We start from the raw sequence: 25594 nt of genomic DNA, 5'->3' as shown, positions 1-25594 counted from the left end.
TTAGTCTATGCAGTAAACTGCTACTCTATGGGAGACCAGCTGACTAGCCCTAGCCATTATTATTAGTCACTTTGTAGGGTACAGACTGCAATACTTGGAAATTAAACACAATTATTTTAAAATGCTTTCTTTGTGTTGAAAAGTTGACTAATATTGTCAAAAAAAAGTTTGAACACCCTTCCACAAAAAAGGGTGCAGAGAAAACCCTACTCACTCCTTTTTTTCCAAAGATAAGTAAAGTTAAAGTATGTGGCTGAGAAAAGATAAACCATGTGTTTGAACTTATTGACGTTATAATTTCCTAAAGAGCTTGGATGAAAACTTTGATTGCAGTGTCTTATGCATTATTATTGGTCTGATATTTGATTACTTGAAGATAATTGTAATTAAAAATTAGTGACATGAACATATTTCATGTGCCTAATGCACTTTTAATAAGGCTATGGAATGCTCTCATCATTTACTGTTGTTGGTAAAACTAAAATATAAGGGATTATAAACCTGAAATGTACTGGTATGGATCAGCTCCTAATGATTCTAAAGCAGCACTCATATATAATGAGAAATCACCAGTCATATTCTAGAAATGTAATTTTTTTATTCCCGCTCTGTGGTAGCCGCAGTTTTAGAACCTATCATTATTGGCAGCTGGGTCATGTGATTTGCAGTCTGGCTACTAGCCCAGTTCATGTTTTCCTGATTCGGCAGGAGGTCAGTTTCTGACTTCCTGTAAACTACTGTATACCATTTTCACCTATCAAACCCCTCCTAGCTGCTTTGTGACCCCTCCTCTCTCCCCCAACTCTGCTATCTGTGTTTCTGCTTTTGTAACCCATTAAGCTGAAGATGTAATTTCTTCTGAGAATCCATTCTATGATTAGCTGCAGTTATAAAACTCTTCTGACTCACTTTGTGTATGCTGTTTGTACTATGTACAGAATTTTCACTGAATCTTATATCATGCAGCTCACACTGCTCTCCCCTTTTTCCTGCTTGTAATAACAACTGACAGGAAGAAACCTATCACAAGCAGCAGTCAGGAGAGAGTAGTGTGAAACTGCATCACTTAAAATACACTTAGTCTGTGCAGTGTGAGAGGGGACAACAGTTCTATGTTACTAATCTATTATTTCTGCCATTTGATACCACTCAGAGAGAGCAACTGCAGTGTGACAAGACTTACTGGCTCTGCATAATCAGAAATATAGTGTGCATTAGAGTAACCATATAAAGAGGAAAAAAGAATGAAAATTTCAGACAACCCAAAAGTGGCTTATCCCCTAAAACCACTATTTACCAAGCATTCTTTAAAGACTCTGCATTATCCTTTAAAAATAACCTATTCTACACTAAATAGGCAATAGTGCTGATTTTATTCTATTTATTAAACTTGTTTATGTTTTTTTATACTCATTTATTCCTGAGCCCACTGTGAGTATGAAGTTTAGGAAGAGTATGTCTGTTCCTCATGTTCACAGTTGTCATTTGCTGGCATCTCTCCTGAACCCTCACATATGCAAGGGTAAATGGAAGATGTGGAAAAAGTCAAATGTACATGTTCTACCCACTATCTACTGGGATCAAAGAATTTATCATGAAAAAAATATAACTTAATTTAGTAATCTTGTGAGCCATTATGGAATATCAAAAGTTTATGGCATTTAATATTTGGTAGGTGCTTGTTCCATTTTCAGGGCTCTCATATATTGGGAGCAAGAAGATTCCCCAAAAAGCATATGATTCTCTCTGTTGTAATTTTTCAGAGGCTGAAATGGCTATGTGTTTCTGTAGAAAATTGCAGTACTTACTTGTCATATAAACTTCCACAAGGCGTGTTCTATCCTCTGTATCCAAGGGATAATTTTTCTACTTGCGGAGAGCGACATGTTAAGCATGTCATGGTGAGGAGACTTTTAAGCCTCAATTCTGCTCTGGGAAATATGCAAATTGTCTCTTCAAGGAGGAAGAGAACTAGAACTCTAGTGCCACCTACAGGAAGTAGCAGTCCTAAAAGTCACTATCGCCCCTTTAACGAGCCATGTCACATGACTTAGGATAAAAGCCAGAACCAGAAACACTGTGTTCCGGGGTACTGCCCCTCATCAGTGCAAAGTGTGAGTTCTGGTTTGGCTTGGTGGTCGCTCTGTATAAACGTGTGTGGTTGAGGACTGTATTCAGGATCAGGGAGAAGCGCTTACCTAGCGCAAAATGGTTGTCGTCCACACTTTCAAAGTGTTTCGCTTGCCTCCCTGCTGCTCTTTCATTTTATGAAATAAAATTGTGGAAATATTTTTGACCGGTGAGTGCTACAATTTTCTTCTTAATTGTATGGTTAATTGTCTATTGATATAAAGTCTAAAAAAAAAGCTATAAAAATAAAGCATTATACTGAGCAATATGAGTGATTTAGGGTTTTATGATATTGTATAGTTATTAGTTGGTCAATAGCTATCTGCTATTGTTTTTCTTGTATTTTATGCATGTTTAACTCTTGCATGGGGAAGTGAGTGACAGACGTTGTAAGCGGTGTGTAAGGATAAGTGCGGAGTAAAGATGACGGCTGTAATGTTTGCTGATTTATTTATATATTTTCAGGCATCTAAACCTAGGTGAATCTTAGATCTGTTGCACTGTAGGACTCCTGTACAGTGAAGTAATACAGTGCTATTAGACTGCCGCGCGGTAACCCATGTACCACTGATTTTCATGAAGGCACACCTTGATCTTTTCGCACTGATTTATACATGATCTGTGAGAATAAAAGCTCCATAAGATGCCATATTACCGGTATATTCTCCCCTGGAAATGTTGTCTCTTGTGGAGAATATGTTGCCTTAGGCACACAATACATGGCGGTTTGCGAAGTGCCTTCAGGTACGTGGTGTGGAGCCCTAAGCAGTCCATGTTCCACCACTATCTTCACTAGACAGCCCAGGTCACTTCAGACATAGCACTTCCAGGTGTGTTCTTTATGTGCACATTTTGCTATTACACATTTCGTCTTCTTCTCCATACAAAGTATAGAATCCATTATTTTGATGTCTTTTAATACCTGTTTTATTATTGCCAATCTTGAACATTTTGATATGCGAGAAGTCTGTAAATTAAACTTTTTTTTGGTCTTGCAACGGTGTATTCCCAATCAGTTGCACGGTGTCAAATTATCTTTGTATGTGGAGTCTTTCCAATTAATTTTTACATTCTGGATCTGTAATTGAAACCTGTCATCCTTGACCTAAATATAATTAACTGGATTTGAATCCAAAACGCTTATTGCTTTACAATAACACGTATATGCTTCATGCATTGTGCCAATCATCTTTTTCTGTCGAAGGAAACATTGAAGAGAAGAAAGAGCGAGAAAAAAAAAAAAATCCACATCTGTAAGGAAATGTTGTTCTGGGTGAAACCAACAAGTTAAGCTAGACATCTCTGGAGACTAACACTTGTAGAAAGTTGTCACATCTGATTAAAGGAGCCATTGGCAACAATAAGGGTTGACATTGTTATATCAGAGGTTAGCATAAGCATAATTAGCAAAGTGATTAACGACAAAAGAAATGCTGTGTAATGTTCTGGGATCAATTTTCCATTTAAAACACTTGCGCCATTATTTAAACTTACATGTGGTTAGTTAATTATCTATTTTACAATATTGAAAAGCTGGAGTTCTCAAGGCACACAAGCTGTTCTATCCCATCTGCAGTCCAGCTATTAAAAATGTGATTTGCACTGACTCCAAACAGACTGTTTTTACCCTAGGAAGATCCACGGAGCAGGTGTTCTTATGATATTACTTTGCAGTACAGTTAATACGACCCTACTGCTGAAATTGCTTCTCTCAATTGGCTTGTCCTTGGAGTATATGCAACTGTTGTGTGCATAAAGTAGTATGGTTGCTAGCTAGAAGCACAGTACACACTGTAAAATGAATTATTACAGGCTCTAAGCCTATTTATTTGCTTTTAAGTCTCATTTCTTTCTTTACCAATATTGACAGAACTCATTGGAGCCACTCATGCTTAGACTTACATCTGCCATTAGAAATGTGTTAAAAGCATTTTCATTTCTCTATGTAATTGTACATTTATTGTAAAAAATGCAGTACTCTACAACTAACAGAGCCGCGCTTTTCCGAGGCATGATAATAATGATAATGGTCTTTATATAGCACCAGCATATTCCACAGCGCATACGGTACATATAGAAAATCAGACATTTTAAAGTAACAAAATGATAAGCAATTCAAGTGAAATCAACGAGGACCCTACTTGCAAAAGGAAAAAGGTAGGTAGAAGCTCTAGTTTTGTACAATGGTCCAACTATCTGTTCCACCAAAATGAATAGTCTCTATAAGGCTACAGAATATGAAATGAATAAGCGTGCCTAATGTGTGGCAGGAATGAAGGGTTGATGATCTGAGAAATAATGGTCAAAAAAGAACTGGAGTCAAGTTACCTAAGAAGTTGTGTGGTGGAACTGAGTGTTGGGAATAAATTTGATTGTCTGGGGTAGTGTATTCCAGAGAACCGGTGCAGCATGAGAAATGTCCTTGAGATGGAATAGGATATTTGTGTTAAAGTGGAGGATAGTGTCACGGGTGTGACAGGTTTGACAGACAGTCATTCTGGATCCAGCTGTAGAAGGTCGTTGCGCTTGGCCTTGCAGACACCTTCTTGATCCTTTCATCATCCCTCCCTCTCTAGGATCCAAGGGTGATCTCCACCTTCTGCTGCTAATTAACACACCCTTGCTGGATATTTAAATACACTCAGTTTCTCCAGAGAGTTGGTCGTGAGAAAGTAAAATCCTCTGTTCAGGTCTGGAATTCTAGCAGTCGGCTAGATTCTCCTTCGAGATCAGAGGGGGTCTGACATCCAGCACCCCTACCGATCAGGTGTTATCAGCTTTTTGGAATAAGTGGTGTCCTTTAGTTCCTGGCGCTCAATTCAAATCGTTTTCATCCATAAGTCAATGGAGAAAATAACAGCTGATCAATGTAGGAGCCGGGTGTCAGACCCCCACCAATTTCATGTAGGTGAACTGTCCTGTGGATGGGTCATTATTGTGTTGTGACCAGACAACTCTTTTAATGGAATCTGGATTGATCAGATGATTAAGGGCGCAGTAGTTTGTAACATCGGAGAGAAATTTTGCTGCTCATATCTAAAACCTTCTGCATAGCATTAGTCCTATTAGGGTATGCTATTTTAGTTGGCTCATAGCTACAATATATTTCAAAGCGGTTGCCCCTCAATTTACTTATAGTATTTTTCCATACTTTTCCATGCAGAAAAGTACTACAGAATAGTTTTGCTAGTTTGATACTATGTTGGAAAGTATTATACATGGTGTTAAAACTTCTTTTCAAATTCTTTTCCATTTCTGATTTCTTCTGTGCTGCTTTTAGATAATCTTGTGATTTGAGTCTTTGCTTAATTATAAACATCTGAAATAGTTTTTGGAGTTACTCCTCTTTATCATTTTCTTATATTAGCTTGTTATATAATTATATGATATTCTTTTGTACAATTTTTTTTCAAATAATTTTATACAGACTACATTGTATGTTATGTAACCATGTCCTTTGGTGTCCACTACTAAAAGTTGTTTAAACAAGGTAGACATAACAAAAAAGTTCCTATGTGTAATGAGTATATCCAAAAATGGAATCTGGTTAACACTGGTTAAAAGTAAATGTTGTCCCTAGGGCTGGGATTTTGCCTAAAAATAAAAACTCATTTATTTATGTATTTTTTTTTTTTTTTTTTAAAGCTAAAAATGATTTTATATTATGATCACAACTTTATTTTTCTTTGTGTGGGTTGGGCTTAGGAAGGTGTGATCATCCGCAGCTCATCAAATGTACTATAATCTTTACCAGAAAGTGGAGTAAATCATAGCAGAAATCTACTCCAGTTTATAGCTGGAGTAGATTTCTTATGATACTGATGTCATACTAGCTTTCTTTTCTATGGTTGTTAGCACTGGTCTGACACAAAGGAGAGTGGGGATGGAGGAGATAGGCAATGGGTCAGAAATAAACTTTTTTTGCAGTTTATAGAGGGCAAAGAGCAAGGGTGAGAAGAAAGAGGGTAAAGATACAGAAGGGGTCACAAGTGTGCGGGATAACCCTTACCTCCTCTCCTGCATAGAAAACACAGCAAAAACAAGCCGGTTACAGGACTGAAGGAAATGGTTAACCCTCTTATGCACAGAAGGAGAACCAGAGCTACTGACAATACACTTTAGTGCTGAGAAAAAAAGAGGCAGGGAGAAGAGTTTATGGAGATGCATTTAAACCACTTTCCAAACTTTGCTCTGGCTATTATGATGTTAATGCAGGCACCGTCACGTGACGTAGAGAGCCGACCGCGGCACAGCTCACCTCCTGACCATTTTCTCCGGCGTCATGAGGAGCTTCTCCTGCTGCTCTCCCTGCTCCGCTCACGAAGCTCGGCAGCTCTTCTCTTCTTCCTCCGCCAATGACAAGAAACGGTGCTGTCGGGAACAGTGGGGGCGAAGCTAAAGTCTAATTTTCAATTTTAGCAAAAATCACAATCCAGCTGATCTCCAACAGCAAATTAAAATTCATTTGATTAATCGCCCAGCCCTAGTTGTCCCTAAACTGTTAGTATTTCATATAGAACAGAGGTTTTCCATTGATTGTTTTGCCCCAGCCGAAGAAAGTAAAGGTCGTCAGTTCACTACTATGGCAGATGCAAAAATAACCCTGTGCACTTGCTTGACTATTTTTGAAATACCCATAAGGCTATGTGCCCACGATGCAGAAATGAAGCAGAAAATTTCTGCAGCATTTCTGCATCTCCCTGGCAGAAAAAAACGCATGCAGATTGTACATGCGTTTTTCCAGCAGAATACATGCGGGTTCACATGCGTTTCCGCATGCAGATTGACAAGCGCTTTCCAGGCGATAGCATCACTTGAAAAGTGCTTGACAACTAGGTCACTGTATAAATCCATGCAAACAGCATGGATTTATACAGTGTGAACCGTAAAAATTAAAACAAATAAAGCTATACTCACCCCCGATGCCCCGGCGTGTGCTGCAGCGCTCGTTCCTGTCTGGTTCCCGGCTGCCGGCATATCGCGAGACAGAGCGGTGAAGGGCCTGCGGTCACATGACTGTGACGTCACCGCAGGTCCTCAAGCGATGCCGGCATTCAGAGAGAAGACGCCGGACAGGTGAATATAAACTTTATTTGTTATTTTATTCTTTTTTTACAGGTACAATGGTACCCAGGTCTGGATGAGAGTCTCCTCTCCTCAAGAACTGGGTACCATCCGCACATTGAAACGCATATAATCCGCGTGTACAAATGTACTGACACGGATTATATGCGTTTCAATGCAAGTCAATGGCGGGAGTTCCGCTGCACTTCCGCAAAATTAAATGACATGCTGCGGATTTTTGTACGCAGCATAAACGCTGTGGAAAAATCCGCAGCATGTGCTTAGAACATGCGGAATCCCCTTGGGGACCATGGGGTGCGGATTACCTAGCGTTTCACAAGCGTTTCCGCTGCGGAAATTCCGCAGCATAAACGCTTGAAAAACGCTACGTGGGCACACAGCCTAAGTGTATAGTGATGGCCGCTCAACCACCTCTCTATTCACGGTGGCACAAAATAGGGACCCCTTCTCAATTTCTGGGATCCGCATCTATCTGAAATTTATAGCATATTCCGAAAATACTATATACCATAAAGTGTCAGAGAAGGGAGTACCTATATATGTTGCTGTTTTTTTCTCAATGTACCCCCTATACTTCGTAGAATTGTAGTAATGGGAGCATGCTATTTCTAGAATGTCCGTGCCTGGTGAGTGACTGGTTACTATTTGTGAGAATACTATATACTTTATTGTAATGTCTTTATTGTAGAGGAGAACTGTTTTTCTATTTATTGCATGTGTTTTGTAGGAATGATTATAATGTAGTTGACAGGTTGTACATCATGTACCACATATATGATAATTGCTGTATTTGGACCCTGTTGTTATCTGCACTCAATAGGTGTGGCAGAAATTTTCCGTTTTCCTTTAATAGACTAAATAAGGCAGAATCAATGTATTTTTTTAAGTCGCAGTCCCTAATTTAAACCAGTCTAATGACTAGTGATTTTAGAAAGTAGGATTTTGTATTATAGTACTTAAAGCAGCATAGCGAGCCATAGATTTGATTTTGAATGCAATGTTCCAGTACCACTAAAGTGATTAAACACAATCTCTTTATTCTGCTGAATCGTTCATGAGTAGTCAGACATAGATTTTCTTTAAAAATAACGTTCAGTGTCTTTGCAGGGAAATCATTGTAAGGTGTATTGTTGAAGTGTTACTGCGGACACTTACCACATCATTTTTCTCATTTTTTGTTAAAATGTAATCAGCTTAGTATTTGAAAGGAACTGGCAGTACGGTGCCTTGAGTTCCAAAAATAAATGTGAATGACGGCCAATTAACCTCTCCAATTTTTCTATCAGCTACTGATGAATTGCAAACTACTGCAGTCTGAATGATGTTAAAGTCTTTTGTGATCTTAGGAAAATGTGAAATGTTACATAGTTAGGGTAACTGAGTAAAGACAAGTGTTCGTCAAGTTCAACCATACCTAAAATGTAAGGAGCCAATACATCGAAGTGTTTGTGCTATTTTTGTGGCTTAAAACACTGAAAAGTTTCAAAAATTTTTGGGCAACACGTCATTGCGCAAACATTTTATGACTTATTGCATTTTCACCCCAGTCTTGGCCACCTGCACCACAATAGGTAGAGCTGGGGACGAGACTGGGGCATGGTAGAACCTTGCCATCTAATTCAATAGTAGACCTGGTCTACCTTACGCCCAAATTCTTACTCCAGTCTCTGGTTGGAGTAAGATTTCTAGAAAGGTGCAGAGAGGCGCACACCAATTCTAAGATACACCTCATTCATTAAGTCACTTGAATCACAGCTGTCATCAACCGCAACTACCATTACCCCGATTGCCACAGCTCCAGGGTATTTGGGAAGAGCTGGGTAAAGTGCCAGATAATATCAGCCCGCAGCTGTCTGCTTTACTTCGGCTGGTTATCAAAAATACAGGGAACTCCACTTAATTTTTTTAAATGATTTTTTTATTAGGTTAAACAAGGCTAAAAACACCTGCATAAATGGGCCTTTACCTTGGGTGGTGATCGTTAAAGGGAAACTTTAACAAGTTTATTGCTATGTAATCTGAAAGCACCATAATGTAGGAGCAGAGACCCTGTTTCCAGCAATCTGTCACTTATTAGGCTGTGTTTTGCTGTTTCAATACAGTGTTTTATCAGCAGGAGATTATCACCACAAGACTACTGGCCTCATGCCTCCTATTCCAACTACACCCCCAGCCCTGATTAGCTGCTCTCTGTCACTATACAATGTACACAGAAAGCTGTGGTGTGGACAGGGTTATACACAGCTCAACACCTAAGCTCTGCCAGAACTGCAGCAGAGAAAACTGTGATTCTATCATAACTACTGCACTTAGTAAACTAAGTGACACATCGTTGGAATCAGGTTACATAGCGAAAATCTGCTGGCAGGTTCCTTTAAATAGTTATACTACATTTATGCAAAGGAGATTTGCTGCTAAAAAAATTGCAGCAAATCTGTGATCAAATCTGCAATTAAAATCTACACCTCCCTTTATAAGTGCCAGAAAATGTGAAAATCCACACAGATCGTTTTCTAAACCTCATTTGCTTGCACTGACTGCTCTTTAGTTTGGAGAAAACACACTAAAGTTAATACTATAAAATTATTGTGCAGATTTACGGTACTTTTTATTGTTGATTTACACCTTCATTAGTATTGAGTTTGGCTGCCAAAATCAGATTCTAGTTCCCATTCCTTGTATATTAGGGAAAATGAGCTGTTTAATTTCTCTAGCCCAACGGCAGACTCCTTTTTTCTATGGCATTATCAGATTAAACTTTGAAATGCTGAAATGGTACATCAGTTTTTATGCATCAGTAATACTGAAGCTTTGCCTTCCAGAATTCCCCGGTTGGATTTTTCATGTTGATTAGTATTAGAATTATCCATTTCATGTGATTCAGTATAAAGGTTGTGCATATTTCCCAGGTGTGTCATGTATTTGCTGTTTCAATGGGTAACTATAAATTAGACCTATAAAGATACTATTAGGACTTTAAAAAGTTACATTAGGTTTAAAAGGTTGACATTTGTTCTTGCGGTCATTTCATCTATACTATATCAAAGTAAAATATTGTATTTTCTCTGTGATCTTTGTTAATTATTACTGCCATCTGTATAATATCCATTTAATGAGAAGGCAGGTAAATTGGATGTAACTTAGAAGGCCTGTAATTTTACCGGTAAGGTCCAAAATAAATTGTCTTTAATAGATGTTCGGGCATCAACCCAATATAAGTATTAAGCATGAGCTAGAATGTCCTGTCACAATGTCCTTGCACATCGGGAACTCTGGAGAAGACGTTAGTTTACTATGTGACTTCTCACCTGTAATCTTGATGTTTAAAGCACCATTTCATCACTGCAGTGGCGTCACTATTGTAAGTTCCTTGCCTCTAGTAATATAGCTTCTAGCCATAGTCTTCTTCTGTTATCAGCTCCGCTTCAGTCGTCTTCTGCAGGTTGTGACTTGCCGGATAGCTCGGGTTTGCAGAGCTAGCCTGAAGTCACCACTCACGGTAAGTCTATGAGGACTATAACGAGTCTCTCATAGACTTACACTGAGAGCTTGTGACCGTTACTGCTGACTTCCGGTCAGTCAGTTGGTACCGCTGACTTCCGGTCAGTCAGTTGTTACGGTCACAAGATGGCCTATCGCGACCAGAGCGACGACGGTAACAGCTGAAAGTGGTTTAAGAATGCTATTGAGTATTTTAAGAATACATGTTTATATGTGATTGATCAATACAAGAGAGTCAAGCAAATGAAAAAAGTCAGATGTAAGCGTAAAGTTATAGACATCTGTGTCATATGTTCAACTGCTCTTTTCTTACATGAACATAAGCCCAGAATATTGTATGAACACGGCCTAACATATGTTAGTCACTTCATGTATTAGTCCTTTGATACAAACAGATATTCAAACTATATCAAACTCAACCTAATTTCAGATTTTTAGGCACAGAACACTTGGGGACTAAGTTCCCACGAAGAGTATTGGCGGCGTTGTTGACGCTGTGTATGTTTGCTGGTCAAAAAACGCAGCGTATTACAATTTAAGCAAAGTGAATGTGATTTATAGACATTTTATGTCCACTCACGCTGCCAAGAATAATGCACCATCTGTACCAGATCATTCAGTGAGAAGCGTTCAGCTCGGTCCACCAGTGTAAACATGCTATTAAATGAACTCCAATCAGTAAATTTTTACCGATCAGCAGTCATTTAATGCTACAAGTTGGGTAGTGAAAAACCTACCTTTACTACTTTACTATTCTAGAAAAGGTTAAAAGGAAGCTATAGTGAAAAAAATTACCAATTGTTTAAATCAGGTTTTTGTGTTGCGTATGTTTGCCAAAATTATTTTTTAAATGTTTTTTTTTCATATTTAGATATGTATATAAAAAAAATTGTAATGTTGCAATTCTCACACTGGCCACTGGGGCTTTTTTAATTTTGTAATTCACACACTGGCCACTGGGGCTGTTATAATTTTGCAATTCTCACACTGGCCACTGGGGCTTTTATGATTTTACAATTCTCATACTGGCCACTGGGGCTGTTATAATTTTGCAATTCTCACACTGGCCACTGGGGCTTTTATGATTTTGCAATTCTCACACTGGCCACTGGGGCTTTTATGATTTTGCAATTCTCACACTGGCCACTGGGGCTATTATGATTTTGCAATTCTCACACTGGCCACTGGGGCTTTATAATTTTGCAATTCTCACACTGGCCACTGGGGCTTTTATGATTTTGCAATTCTCACACTGGCCACTGGGGATTTTTTAACTTTGCAATTCTCACACTGGCCACTGGGGCTTTTATGATTTTGCAATTCTCACACTGGCCACTGGGGCTTTTATAATTTTGCAATTCTCACACTGGCCACTGGGGCTTTTATGATTTTACAATTCTCACACTGGCCACTAGGGCTTTATAATTTTGCAATTCTCACACTGGCCACTGGGGCTTTTATTATTTTTGCAATTCTCACACTGGCCACTGGGGCTTTTATAATTTTGCAATTCTCACACTGGCCACTGGGGCTTTTATAATTTTGCAATTCTCACACTGGCCACTGGGGCTTTTATGATTTTACAATTCTCACACTGGCCACTAGGGCTTTATAATTTTGCAATTCTCACACTGGCCACTGGGGCTTTTATAATTTTGCAATTCTCACACTGGCCACTGGGGCTTTTTTGATTTTGCAATTCTCACACTGGCCACTGGGGCTTTATAATTTTGCAGTTCTCACTCTGGCCACTTGGGCATTTTTAGACTCATACTTTCTGTCCTTTAAGGAAGAGTTACAGGGGTTTTCTTATCAGCAAAGGTAAGATTACAATAACAGGTAACATCTATACACAGCTGATAACACAGGATCCAATCACAATAGGCAATGTCACACCTGACCCTGCTCCCCCTTCCATATCTATGTGAAGAGGGCTGGCTGTAGCTAAGCCAGTCCCTTTCTGCCTATGCACTGGCCTGGCATTTGAATTGTACAGTCAGCCAGCCCTCTTTGATGAAGTGCTAACATTAGGAGCTGCAGTAGAGAAGTGAAGTTGCTGAACCCGGTATTGATGCTGACAGATAGTCATGTTCCAAACACATCTGTGAGCAGTTTCTTAAAAGTGGACAACCCCTTCAATGCAAAAATACTGTTTACCACAACATATGATACATTCAATGTGCACATATGGCTATTAACTTGTTAATAATGTCTCATCATATATGTCTATATCAATAATAGCCCTAATGAATAAATATAGCAATGTTAGCCTGGACTAATTTATGAATATATCATTTCAGCTTTAAATTGATTCTGACCCACTCTATTCTCATTTAAATATGCATGTTGCGGATGCTAATGTTTGTAATTTTAACGAGTAAAATGCATATTTATTTGTTTTTTTGGAAAGCAGTGTAATGCTTCTAAATGTAACCTTCAGCGAGATTTAAAATGTAAATGCTTCTCGTCTACACTTTTCCCTATGGGAAAGATAAACCTGTAGCAAAACCTAATATTAATTCTAACTGAGTTTAGACATGGAAAAAAGGTTACATGGGCTGAGAAAAATGTAGTCTGACAGCAAAAATATGTATCGTTAACCCATTTTTCTTTTGCTGTGCCCTTGTAGAAATCCTAGATGGAAATGTCTTTCATGAGTTTGTTTTATTAGAGATGATCTATCATTTCTTATCTTAATATAAAATACATTTATTGTTCAATCTATGTCTTTGAAATTCCCGATATATGGTTGAACATATGTGGACCCCTCTTCTAATTAGCTACACTCCCTACAAACATGTATATTAAATCCGCCATACAATAATGTAATCTTCATACACAAACAGCATTAAATGGGTCAGACAGAAGAATGGTAGCTGTCAACACGACAAGGTTCTGATTTTGCTATAGGTATCTAGTCCTCTCTAAAGGGAATCTATGGCCAGGTTTTTGCTACCCCATCATGTAGGGACGGAGACCTTGATTCCAGCGATATATCACTATTTTCTTCAGCTTTGATAAAAATTACTGTTTTATCTGTTGCAGATCTAGCAGTTTTCTGAAAGCAACCCTCCATTTTCTAGGTCGTGGACAGGAGCTGTGCAAATTTCCTGACCTTCCTTGGTGCGTCATTTGATTTGTGGGCCTGGTTTGATGACATCTGTGTGCTGTGAACCGCACAGGTAACGCAGCTCAGTACAGCAAATCATACGATGAGCTCAGAATCCTGAAAGATCAGGAAATTTGTGTAGCTGCTGTCCAGAGAGCACTGACCTGGACCGTGGTTGCGCAAAGTGATCCACTCATCTTTACCATCTACCCCACTGATTGGCAGCTTTCTGTCAACACTGTCATAGGACTAAAGCTGCCAATTGGTGGAGTTGTGGTTGGCGGCGGTAGGTTTACTAGTCTTCTAGGGATAATCTCTTGCAGATAAAACAGTGAGTATATAAAAATTGCAACAAGTTGCCTAGTAAGTGACACATTGCTGGAATCAAGGTCTCTGCTTCTACATTATGCTGCTCTCAGAAGTGGCAAAAAGCTGCTGACAGATTCCCTTTAACCCTCCGTCACATACAATATCGGTTCTAACGTGTTCACATACAATGTGACTGTCAGGCGCAGGCTAGAAAAATACCTATAATATCTAATGTTTGCAATTTCAGTGCTCTAAAAGTGATCAGTGACCTTCATAGGGATGTAATAAAAGAGACTACACATAATCAGGTGCAAAAAAACCCATTTAATTAACATAAAACTAATAACTCTGAAATACAAACATTTCAAAACTCCCGCCAAATAGTCCCCAGTTCGACTCTGTCAAAAAACTCTACAAAGAAAATTTATGGAAACAAACTTAATTTTAAGGTACCTTAAGTACTATTAAACACATATTCAATCAGAATTAGATCCTGAAGTTTCCCCAGAAAAATTACACTTGCAGAGCAAAGAGCAAGAATTACACATCATTTTTGCATGTGTCAGGCAGATTGCATTATGACATTTGTGACATTCATAATTAGAAAGCCTTCTGATTCCGCTTTCCGTGGTGCAGGTGGTGCATCTCCTTCTTTTGGGAGGTGGTGCAGGTGGTGAATTTTCACTATCATCTTCTGGGCGGAATCTTTTGAGCTGAACTTGAAGGCGAGAGGGGATACCGATTGTTTTCATACTTCTCCTGCGTAGCTCTCCAAGCACTAGTTCATGGGCCAATTTTTTCAGATAGAATCGTCTACGGAGTGGTTCAAGCTTGTTTTCAAGGTAAATGACTTGTGAATTTATACCACCCAAATTCAACATAGCAAAAAATATGACCATTGGCCAGCGTTTGGAGTTTCTGCTGACGTTGAAAGTTGAGCACATCTGATCAGCTGTATCAGCACCCCCTTTGGTTGCATTATAAAATGTAATTATCTCTGTTTTTTTTTGTGCCTCAGTCCCAGGATCGATGGCATCATCATCATGAAGTGTTGATAGAAGAAGTACAATTTTTTTTGCTTGTGGTACATAGGAAACCAAAACCTTTCCATTATGGAATGCAAACATACTGCTGTACTGTTGTCTCCCTTTCACACTTACAAACTGTGTAGGCAATTCTTTTTTATTTTTTCTTACAGTTCCGACATATGAAAGCTTCTGCATTTTCAGATAATCAATCAGATCACAATTTGAAAACCAATTGTCAGCTGTTGTATTGCGACCCGATCCAAATAAGGGCTCAGCCACTCTTTTTACAACATCACTGGGTTTGTTGCTGACACAGTAAGGACCTTCTGGTTGTTTTCCTGCATAAACTTCCAGGTTGTAAGTGTAGGTCTTACTGGCATCAACAAGGGCATACATTTTTATTTCATATTTGTTAGGCTTTGATGGAATATATTGACGAAAGGCACATTTACCACGAAAACCAGGGAGCATTTCGTCAATAGTGAGATTCTCCCCAGGGCAATAGCTTTTTTTTACAGTTTTCAACAAATTTTTGGAATATATCACGAATTGGAGCAAGTTGGTCATGTGTTTTACGTTCGGTTCGGGTAGTTCTGTCGTCAAACCGAAGGCAACGAATTAGAAGCTTGAATCTGTTTATGGACATAACAAGGCCAAATTTTTTAAATCCATCCCCATCTTTACTCCAAAGTTCCTCCAAACTTTGTCTATTTGCCCTATAAGCTCCTGCAAGGTATAATAATCCAAAAAAAGCACGCAGTTCTATTTCATCTGTGGCCTTGATGGTTCTGTTGCAGATGAACTTGTCCTTTATAATGTCTATATATTGGTTGGTATATGTGACAATAGAGTCCAGAATGTCATCTGTGAATAAACTATTCCAGCATTCAACTGCAGTTTTTGCATTACTTGCAGTTCCTATAACTGCAGGAAGGTAAGTAATAATGTTTTGAGGTTCCCTACGTTTTTTCTGGAGTGGCTTCTTGTTCCATTGTTTTTTTTTTATCTTTTCCCATATAATAAGATTCTACATCTTCATCCTCATCACTGTCACCATCTTGCTCTGTTTCAGAATCCACTTCACATACTTCCACCTCATCATGAGAATCCATCTCACTTTCCTCTCCTAAATCCTCATTCAGTGTGGTGTCTGCATCATCTAACAGCATGTTTGTTACTTCCTCAACATCAAGGTTTTTTGATAAATTGTACATTTTCCTCTCCATTTCAGCAGATAATCTGAAGCAAGAGAAGGAATATGTGTTAGGGAACTACTGTATATGCCTGAGCAGCACACTTTCTTTTTTAATCTGCCTTATTTCTATGAAATATCCTCACAAGTAAAGAAGCCAATTTTTCTCATAAGATATATTATAAAGATTCTTATATTCAATTATACTGTTAATTTATGCAAAGTTTGTTGTAACTAGTTTTCATTTAAGTGCTTTTTTTATGAAATGGAAACTTCTATGAACAACAACAACAGCTCGGCCACAAAGTAGGCTACCCAACGTTGCCGTTACATAACCCCAACAGGTTAAATTACGTAGCATGTAAATTTTCTCTGTTTCAAACTTCACTTCTGGGTTTCAGACTATCCTAGAAGCCAACACACAGATTTTTATCATGAGCTTGGGACATACATACAGTATTGTTTTTTTGTGCGATTGTATACATTGGATGTTGGTGCGACTGGTTGACCATCCTAGCTTTCTCCTTTTGGTGAATGTCAGGGGGCAAAGAATATCAACAGACCCTATCCTTTTGTCCTAACAGGAGATAAGCAGCTACTCATTCAACCATTCTTAACTACATGCCACGTACAGTGCCTACAAGTAGTATTCAACCCCCTGCAGATTTAGCTGGTTTGATAAGATGCAAATAAGTTAGAGCCTTCAAACTGCAAACGAGAGTAGGTTTTATGAACAGAAGCATAAATCTTACAAACCAAAAAGTTATGTTGCTCAGTTGAATTTTATTAAATTTTAAACATAAAAGTGTGGGTCAATTATTATACAACCCCTATGTTTAATATTTTGTGGAATAACCCTTGTTTGCAATTACAGCTAATAATCGTCTTTTATAAGACCTGATCAGGCCGGCACAGGTCTGTGGAGTTATCTTGGCCCACTCCTCCATGCAGATCTTCTCCAAGTTATCTAGGTTCTTTGGGTGTCTCATGTGGACTTTATTCTTGAGCTCCTTCCACAAGTTTTCAATTGGGTTAAGGTCAGGAGACTGACTAGGCCACTCCAACACCTTGACTTTTTCCCTCTTGAACCAGGCCTTGGTTTTCTTGGCTGTGTGCTTTGGGTCGTTGTCTTGTTGGAAGATGAAATTACGACCCATCTTAAGATCCTTGATGGAGGAGCGGAGGTTCTTGGCCAAAATCTCCAGGTAGGCCGTGCTATCCATCTTCCCATGGATGCGGACCAGATGGCCAGGCCCCTTGGCTGAGAAACAGCCCCACAGCATGATGCTGCCACCACCATGCTTGACTGTAGGGCTGGTATTCTTGGGGTCGTATGTAGTGCCATCCAGTCTCCAAACGTCACGTGTGTGGTTGGCACCAAAGATCTCGATCTTGGTCTCATCAGACCATAGAACCTTGAACCAGTCTGTCTCAGAGTCCTCCAAGTAATCATGAGCAAACTGTAGACGAGCCTTGACATGACGCTTTGAAAGTAAAGGTACCATACAGGCTCGTCTGGAACGGAGACCATTGCGGTGGAGTACGTTACTTATGGTATTGACTGAAACGAATGTCCCCACTGCCATGAGATCTTCCTGGAGCTCCTTCCTTGTTGTCCTTGGGTTAGCCTTGACTCTTCGGACAAGCCTGGCCTTGGCACGGGAGGACACTTTCAAAGGCTGTCCAGGCCTTGGAAGGCTAACAGTAGTTCCATAAGCCTTCCACTTACGGATGATGCTCCCAAAAGTGGAGACAGGTAGGCCCAACTTCTTGGAAAGGGTTTTGTACCCCTTGCCAGCCTTGTGACCCTCCACGATCTTGTCTCTGATGGCCTTGGAATGCTCCTTTGTCTTTCCCATGTTGACCATGTCTGAGTGCTGTTCACAAGTTTGGGGAGGGTCATAAATAGTCAGAAAAGGCTGGCAAAAGAGATCTTTAATCCACACATGTGAAGCTCATTATTCTTGGTGCCTGAACTACTTCTTAATACTTTAGGGGGACCAAACAGAATTCTTGTGGTTTGAGGGGTTGAATAATAAATGACACGCTGAATTAACTTTTAACGTTTTAAAAAAAAAAAAAAAAAATTTGCTGCAGTGCATTTCCCACTTCCAGGCTGATCTACAGTACAAATGTCACAATGCCAAGTTAATTCCGCATGTGTCAACCAGCTAAATCTGCAGGGGGTTGAATACTACTTGTAGGCACTGTATACATGGGAACGGGCAAGAGGTGGTCTAAGGGAATCGTCTTCCCAAAGAGCGTTCAGCCTACAGCTATCTTCATTGTATAGCCAATCTATAGTTTCTAAGCTAATATTGCCAAATATAGCTGGATCTACAATGGTCTGCAGAATTTTTTTTTCTAAATATGATGATTAGTGTTCAACGCAAGTGCTTGTTACTTGGGTATGCACGGAGTAGCGCAGGTGCTCGAATGACATGTTCGCGTCCACGCTGACGCATGTTTTGCCACTGTTGGCCACAAGACATGCGGAGATTTCCCATGTTTGTCAGGCAATCCCCGCGTTTTTTTGTGGCTGTCTAAAATGTGGCTGCGGAGACACGAACATCTCACTCGAGCACCCGTGGTACTCTGCTTACCGGAGCACCCTCGGCAAGCTGGAGTAGCGAGCAATTGTGCTCATCACTGCTGATGATAATATCACTGTCTACAATGCAATATCCATAGTGAAAAGGTGAGATTCCGAGTATAGCTAAGAAGAACTTTACATGTCTGACTTCAGTGTTTACTATTGGCATGGAATGGAAGACATATACAAGGCAGGCCTTATGTCTGCATGCCAGTACCCAACCCCACCTTTGTGATAGAATGTGTATTGTAAAACAAATTAAAATTCTCCATTTTTTATTGTATTTTTTTGTATAATTTTTTTACATTATTTATGCGATTAGTAATCTAATTAGAAATAAAGATGGTGTCATGGATAATGTCTAAAATGCTCTTCAGTTATCTATTTAGATCGTAATGCTCATTTCATGCAGTAAATTATACCAGATGTATGCCTGCATTATTATTGGTCAGCCAGTTGCATTTAATAGAAAATGAAACAGAAAACAAGTTTTATCTTCCTGTATTTTATGTTCATGTCATGAGTATTATTCAGTAAATGCAGCATAGCTCTAACAAATTACTTAAATAGCCGGGATTACTTGTTTTTCACACCTTGAAAATTGTAATATGCATTGCTAAATGTGTTCCATTACAGTTTGGTAATTAGTCTTGTGTGGAAGTACAGCTGCTAATCTCAATGGCTGACATGGTTAATTTCCAAATGATATCTGTTCCATCTGCAGCATTTCGGCCCAGCTTTCTGGAAAGCCATGCTGTTGATGTACTACATTTAGTTAGCTAGTAATATTCTGACCCAATTAGCCTTATGGCTTCTACTTAAGGGGACAAAAAGTCAAACTGATGTTAACAGGAAGCAGCTGAGATTAAAAGATATAAGCCTGATTTTACTGATATAAATATTTATTAGGGTCTTTTACATTTTTCTTAAAGCCAAATTCTCCTGTCAATTTTTTTGTGTCTTCCCAAAATAATGGACTGTTTTTTTCATCAGTCTGCTGGATCAGAGTTTTATTAGTTACTAGATGGTTGCCCGATTCAAACGCATCGGGTATTCTAGAATATGTATGCGGTACACCGGGCGCAATCAGCAGAGCGGTGTTTAAATTTGGCGCCAATATAGCTGATTGATCGCGGCCGGCGAACATGACCAATCAGCAGAGCAGTGTTTAAACTTGGTGCCAATATCGCTGATTGGTCGCAGCCGGCTGCAGCGACCAATCAGCGTCGTATTAGTGTGGGCCCGGGAGCGGCGCTGCTTGTGCGGGCACTTCCGCTGCGAGCAGCTGGGAGATGACCGGCTGCTCGCAGCAGAAGCATTCCAACCGGCGGCGCCGCTCCCCGGTCCTCCCTTCACACTTACCGTCGGGAGATCAGCGGTCCTAGCCGCTGATCTCCCGACGGTAGCCGCATGGAAGTCAGAGGCGCTGCCGGTCGGGGTAGTTCTGCTGCATCGCCGCTGACCTTCGTGCGGCAGATGAGCCGCTAACGGCTGCCATCTTTTTTCTGAAATCCCGCGTCGCTGATTGGCCGCGGCCGGACCAATCAGCGACGCGGGATTTTCTGGACAGACAGACAGACGGGATAAGACAATTATATATATTAGATGGTAAGGACCAACTAATGATTTTCTTATCTGTAAAAATAAACTGATGAAGGTTCTCCAGTTTTTCTTATTGGTCAGGGACATAAGAGACAGAACTCTGATGACATACATGTGCTTTCCATTTTTTCTCCAGACCTAGTCACTTGAATAACCGAGTTGGGTCTACAACTCAGACCAAAATAAGACCACGTTCACACGATCAGTATTTGGTCAGTATTTTACATCAGTATTTGTAAGCCAAAATCAAGTGATAAATACAGAAGTGGTGATGTGTTTCTATTATACTGTTCCTCTGATTGTTCCACTCCTGGTTTTGGCTTACACATACTGATGTAAAATACTGACCAAATACTGAACGTGTGAAAATGCATGAGACAGACCATCAATGGTCAAAAAAAGGCAAAAAATAAAATATGAATAGCCTAATAAAATACAATGTGTCATCACACATTATACTGGCTGATATACTAACATGAGTACTACAAAAAATGAATTCTTATTTTATATAAAATGTAATTTTTATTTAATTTGTAATGAAAGCTCTCTTCATAATATCACCCTAGCATGCATTTTTACTGGAGCCATTAAAAGGTGTCTTATATTGAGAACTCTCATTTTTGATTATTTTTCTATACTGGCCAAGACAGGTTATTTTATTTTTTTGCTTTAGAAAAATGATAAATAACACTATTCCTATAAACAACAGAATACTGATGGATAACAAGAAAAGTATATACGGCCTATAGAGCAGGGATCCCCAACCTGTGGTTTGGGAGCCATATGTGGCTCGTGGGTCCATGATGTGTGGCTCGCTGGTGCATTAGCCCTAGGTCTATCAAACCGTTCTCAAGAGCGGGTCTCCAGATACTACTTACTTTTATAAGTAGCCCTGCCCAGAAGAGCAGATCTTGATGTGGATATACTAACGAAAGGCAAAGGAGGCGATAATAATGGGAAGCTGGAGATAAGATGATTCTGATAGTCAGAGCAGAAAAGAGAAGCAAAGAAAAAAACGAAAAACCGTCACTTGCCATTCCTAAAATAGTCCTTTATTCCATGTCGCGGGACATAAAGTGGTATGCAGGGGGGAAGCCGAGAGCGCACTTCTCTCTGCTAAATACCTCGCTATAGAAGCTGAGCACCACCATATTCCAATTAACCATACTGGGTCCCACATGAGGTTTTGGTGCGTACCTGTCTAGCTGCTTAGTAGCTTTCTTTTTGTATCTACAGTTAGGTCCATATATATTTGTACAGAGACAACATTTTTCTAATTTTGGTTCTAGACATTACCACAATGAATTTTAAACAAAACAGTTCAGATGCAGTTGAAGTTCAGACTTTCAGCTTTCATTTGAGGGTATCCACATTAAAATTGGATGAAGGGTTTAGGAGTTTCAGCTCCTTAATATGTGCCACCCTATTTTTAAAGGGACCAAAAGTAATTGGACAGATTAAATAATTTTTAATAAAATGTTCATTTCTAGTACTTGGTTGAAAACCCTTTGTTGGCAATGACTGCCTGAAGTCTTGAACTTATGGACATCACCAGACGCTGTGTTTCCTCCTTTTTGATGCTCTGCCAGGCCTTCACTGCGGTGGTTTTCAGATGCTGTTTGTTTGTGGGCCTTTCTGTCTGAAGTTTAGTTTTTAACAAGTGAAATGCATGCTCAATTGGGTTGAGATCAGGTGACTGACTTCAAGAATATTCCACTTCTTTGCTTTAATAAACTCCTGGGTTGCTTTGGCTTTATGTTTTGGGTCATTGTCCATCTGTAGTATGAAACGACGACCAATCAGTTTGGCTGCATTTGGCTGGATCTGAGCTCACAGTATGGCTCTGAATACATCAGAATTCATTCGGCTGCTTCTGTTCTGTGTCACATCATCAATAAACACTAGTGACCCAGTGCCACTGGCAGCCATGCATGCCCAAGCCATCACACTGCCTCTGCCGTGTTTTACAGATGATGTGGTATGCTTTGGATCATGAGCTGTACCACACCTTCGCCATACTTTTCTCTTTCCATCATTCTGGTAGAGGTTGATCTTGGTTTCATCTGGCCAAAGAATGTTCTTCCAGAACTGTGCTGGCTTTTTTAGATGTTTTTTAGCAACGTCCAGGCTAGCCTTTTTATTCTTGATGCTGATGAGTGGCTTGCACCGTGCAGTGAACCCTCTGTATTTACTTTTATGCAGTCTTCTCTTTATGGTAGATTTGGATATTGATACGCCTACCTCCTGGAGAGTGTTGTTCACTTGGTTGGCTGTTGTGAAGGGGTTTCTCTTCACCATGGAGATTATTCTGCGATCATCCACCACTGTTGTCTTCCGTGGGCGCCCAGGTCTTTTTGCATTGATGAGTTCACCAGTGCTTTCTTTCTTTCTCAGGATGTACCAAACTATAGATTTTGCCACTCCTAATATTGTAGCAATTTCTCGGATGGTTTTTTTCTGTTTTTGCAGCTTCAGGATGGTTTGTTTCACCTGCATGGAGAGCTCCTTTGACCGCATGTTTACTTCACAGCAAAACCTTCCAAATGCAAGCACCACACCTCAAATCAACTCCAGGCCTTATATCTGCTTAATTGAGAATGACATAACGAAGGGATTGCCCACACCTGTCTATGAAATAGCCTTGGAGTCAATTGTCCAAATACTTTTGGTCCCTTTAAAAACAGGGTGGCACATGTTAAGGAGCTGAAACTCCTAAACCCTTCATCCAATTTTAATGTGGATACCCTCAAATGAAAGCTGAAAGTCTGAACTTCAACTGCATCTGAATTGTTTTGTTTAAAATTCACTCTGGTAATGTCTAGAACCAAAATTAGAAAAATGTTGTCTCTGTACAAATATATATGAACCTAACTGTACTTGATAATCAGACCAGGTATGTGAAGCTGGATGCAATAATGTGGTGGGTGTGCCTGATACAGGAATACCAAATGGGGGTAAAGTGGGAATCCTTGAATGGTGGCTCAGTGTGTAGCACTGCAGCCTTGTAGTGCTGGGTCCTGGGTTCAAATCCCACCAAGGACAACATCTGCAAGGAGTTTGTGTGTTCTCCCTGTGTTTGCGTGGGTTTCCTCTGGGTTCTCCGGTTTCCTCCCACACTCCAAAGACATACTTATAGGGAATGTAGATTGTGAGCCCCAATGGGGACAGTGCTGATATTGTCTGTAAAGCGCTATGGAATTAATATATCTTAAGATATTAAGATATCTGTCTGAGATGGTTTAGTGAATCCTGCAGTGAGCAGGGGGTTGGACCAGATGACCCAGGAGGTCCCTTCCAACTGTAACATTCTATGATTCTATGATATTGGTGCTATATAAGTGAGTAAAATAAATAAATAAAATAAATGTAAGCATGCTGCCTGTACGACACAAGGTCTCAGTTTCTGTGGAGAGTCTTTGGCTATAGTGGGTTCTGTTTGTCACTACTGGGGGGATGAACGCTCGACGTGACTTGCAACCAGTTCTCAGAGTTGAATGTGGCTTTCAAGGTAAAAAAAAGGCTTGGGACCACTGCTATAAAGTATATGCTTTCCATGTCATTGTTCCCTTACACATTTTGTCCATGTCGGAAAAAGTGTTTTACTACTTTGAATGTCGAATACATCGGCCAAATCGGATTTTAAAGAATAATAAATATTAAATTTAACAGTTCTCAGAATTGTATATCGTTTTTCCACTAATTTCCTTTTCTACTTCTAATTTGTAATTAGTGCCCCTTTGCTGCTCTCCTTGGCGGTGATTACAGTCTTACAAGTATCAGCTTACTCGTACTTCATGTTTCTTTTGCAGTAGAAACAGTGTAACTTGTATATTTCTGATGCTTTGGAATACGATTGCTCATGTCTATTTGTCTTAGAGCATAGGACATTATAAAAGGGGTCCCCCTTATTCGTCAGAGGTGTTGGAAAGAGTTGTTCCCACTCTGATAAACACAAATTTATGCTACAGGATACATATGTGATGGTGTTTGGCCGTTTGGACAAACCCTCCTAATGTAAGTTTTCTTCAGAATATAGAGCCGTGATATTGCAATGAATTCTTCTAACCATTGTTTATTAGTGATCTCTGTTCTATTCCTGACCCTCATATTTGCTTTCTTTTATCATGCAGATGCTCGTGACCACACCAGAGAAATGGGATGTTGTTACCAGAAAGAGCGTTGGCGATGTGGCATTATCTCAGCTTGTGAGACTATTGATTTTAGATGAAGTTCATTTGCTGCATGAAGATAGAGGCCCAGTGTTGGAGAGTTTAGTGGCAAGGACATTACGACAGGTAAGCACAGTTCAGCCCAACCTCTATTGGAAAAAAAGCCTTTATACAAATTATCGTTGCACATTGTCTTTATCATATGGCCAAGATGGTCCGTCATTTCAGGATTTTCAGAAATACTTTACCCCTTAACTACCTCTGATGTCACAGTTTGCTGCAGGCTGTATGGAGCGGACTCAGGAGCTGAGCCTGCTTCAGACATGGCATTTGCAGACTGTGTTACATAACCAGCATTTGTTTGTAACAGCAGTATCTGGAGCTAGCTCCAATAGCTGCTGTTAACTATATAGATGCAGCAGCGGCATTAAAATGACCTGTTTGTTAGTGCGCTTGTGTAGTATTGCAGTCCCATACAGCGACTAAAAAAATAAGGAAAACCATAAAAAATGAATTGAAAATAATAAAAAAATATATAAAAGTCTATATCACAAACAAATCGAAGTGTCTCAGAATTTGGTGACACATTTTTTTTCTACAAGGTTTGGAATTTTTTTAACCAATGCAATATATTTATATAAAAAAACTTTGGTAAGCTTAGCATCTCTGTACTTGTACTGACCTGGAGAATCATATTGCCATGTAATTTTTAAAGCACAATTAACTTAAATAAAATAAATGTATTTAAAATAAACCCCCCAAAAAATCGTAATTGGGTTATATTACACCCCACTTAGAATATGTTTCAAATTATTCAGTATAATATATGGTTAAATGAATGGTGCCATTCCAACTGTAACTTGCCCTCTCATGGCT

The 25594-nt window shown here is 39.5% G+C and overlaps 1 protein-coding gene across 2 annotated transcripts in view; it reads left to right on the top strand.

The window, feature by feature from the left end:
- The window catches only part of ASCC3 (activating signal cointegrator 1 complex subunit 3), a 702790-nt gene that overhangs the window by 200303 nt on the left and 476893 nt on the right, over nucleotides 1-25594 (top strand). For both annotated transcript variants that reach the window (XM_073675761.1, XM_073675762.1), the window contains exon 11: nucleotides 24680-24844. In XM_073675761.1, coding sequence (XP_073531862.1) covers nucleotides 24680-24844 — 165 coding nt within the window. The remainder of the gene's footprint in view (nucleotides 1-24679; nucleotides 24845-25594) is intronic.

This window comes from Phyllobates terribilis, unplaced genomic scaffold (genome assembly GCF_046119375.1).
Source record: "Phyllobates terribilis strain yellow unplaced genomic scaffold, ASM4611937v1 Scaffold_3__8_contigs__length_932513732, whole genome shotgun sequence".
NCBI classification, from domain to species: domain Eukaryota; kingdom Metazoa; phylum Chordata; class Amphibia; order Anura; family Dendrobatidae; genus Phyllobates; species Phyllobates terribilis.
Note: the sequence above shows the minus strand (reverse complement) of the source record. Positions and strands in the feature narration are given on the sequence as shown.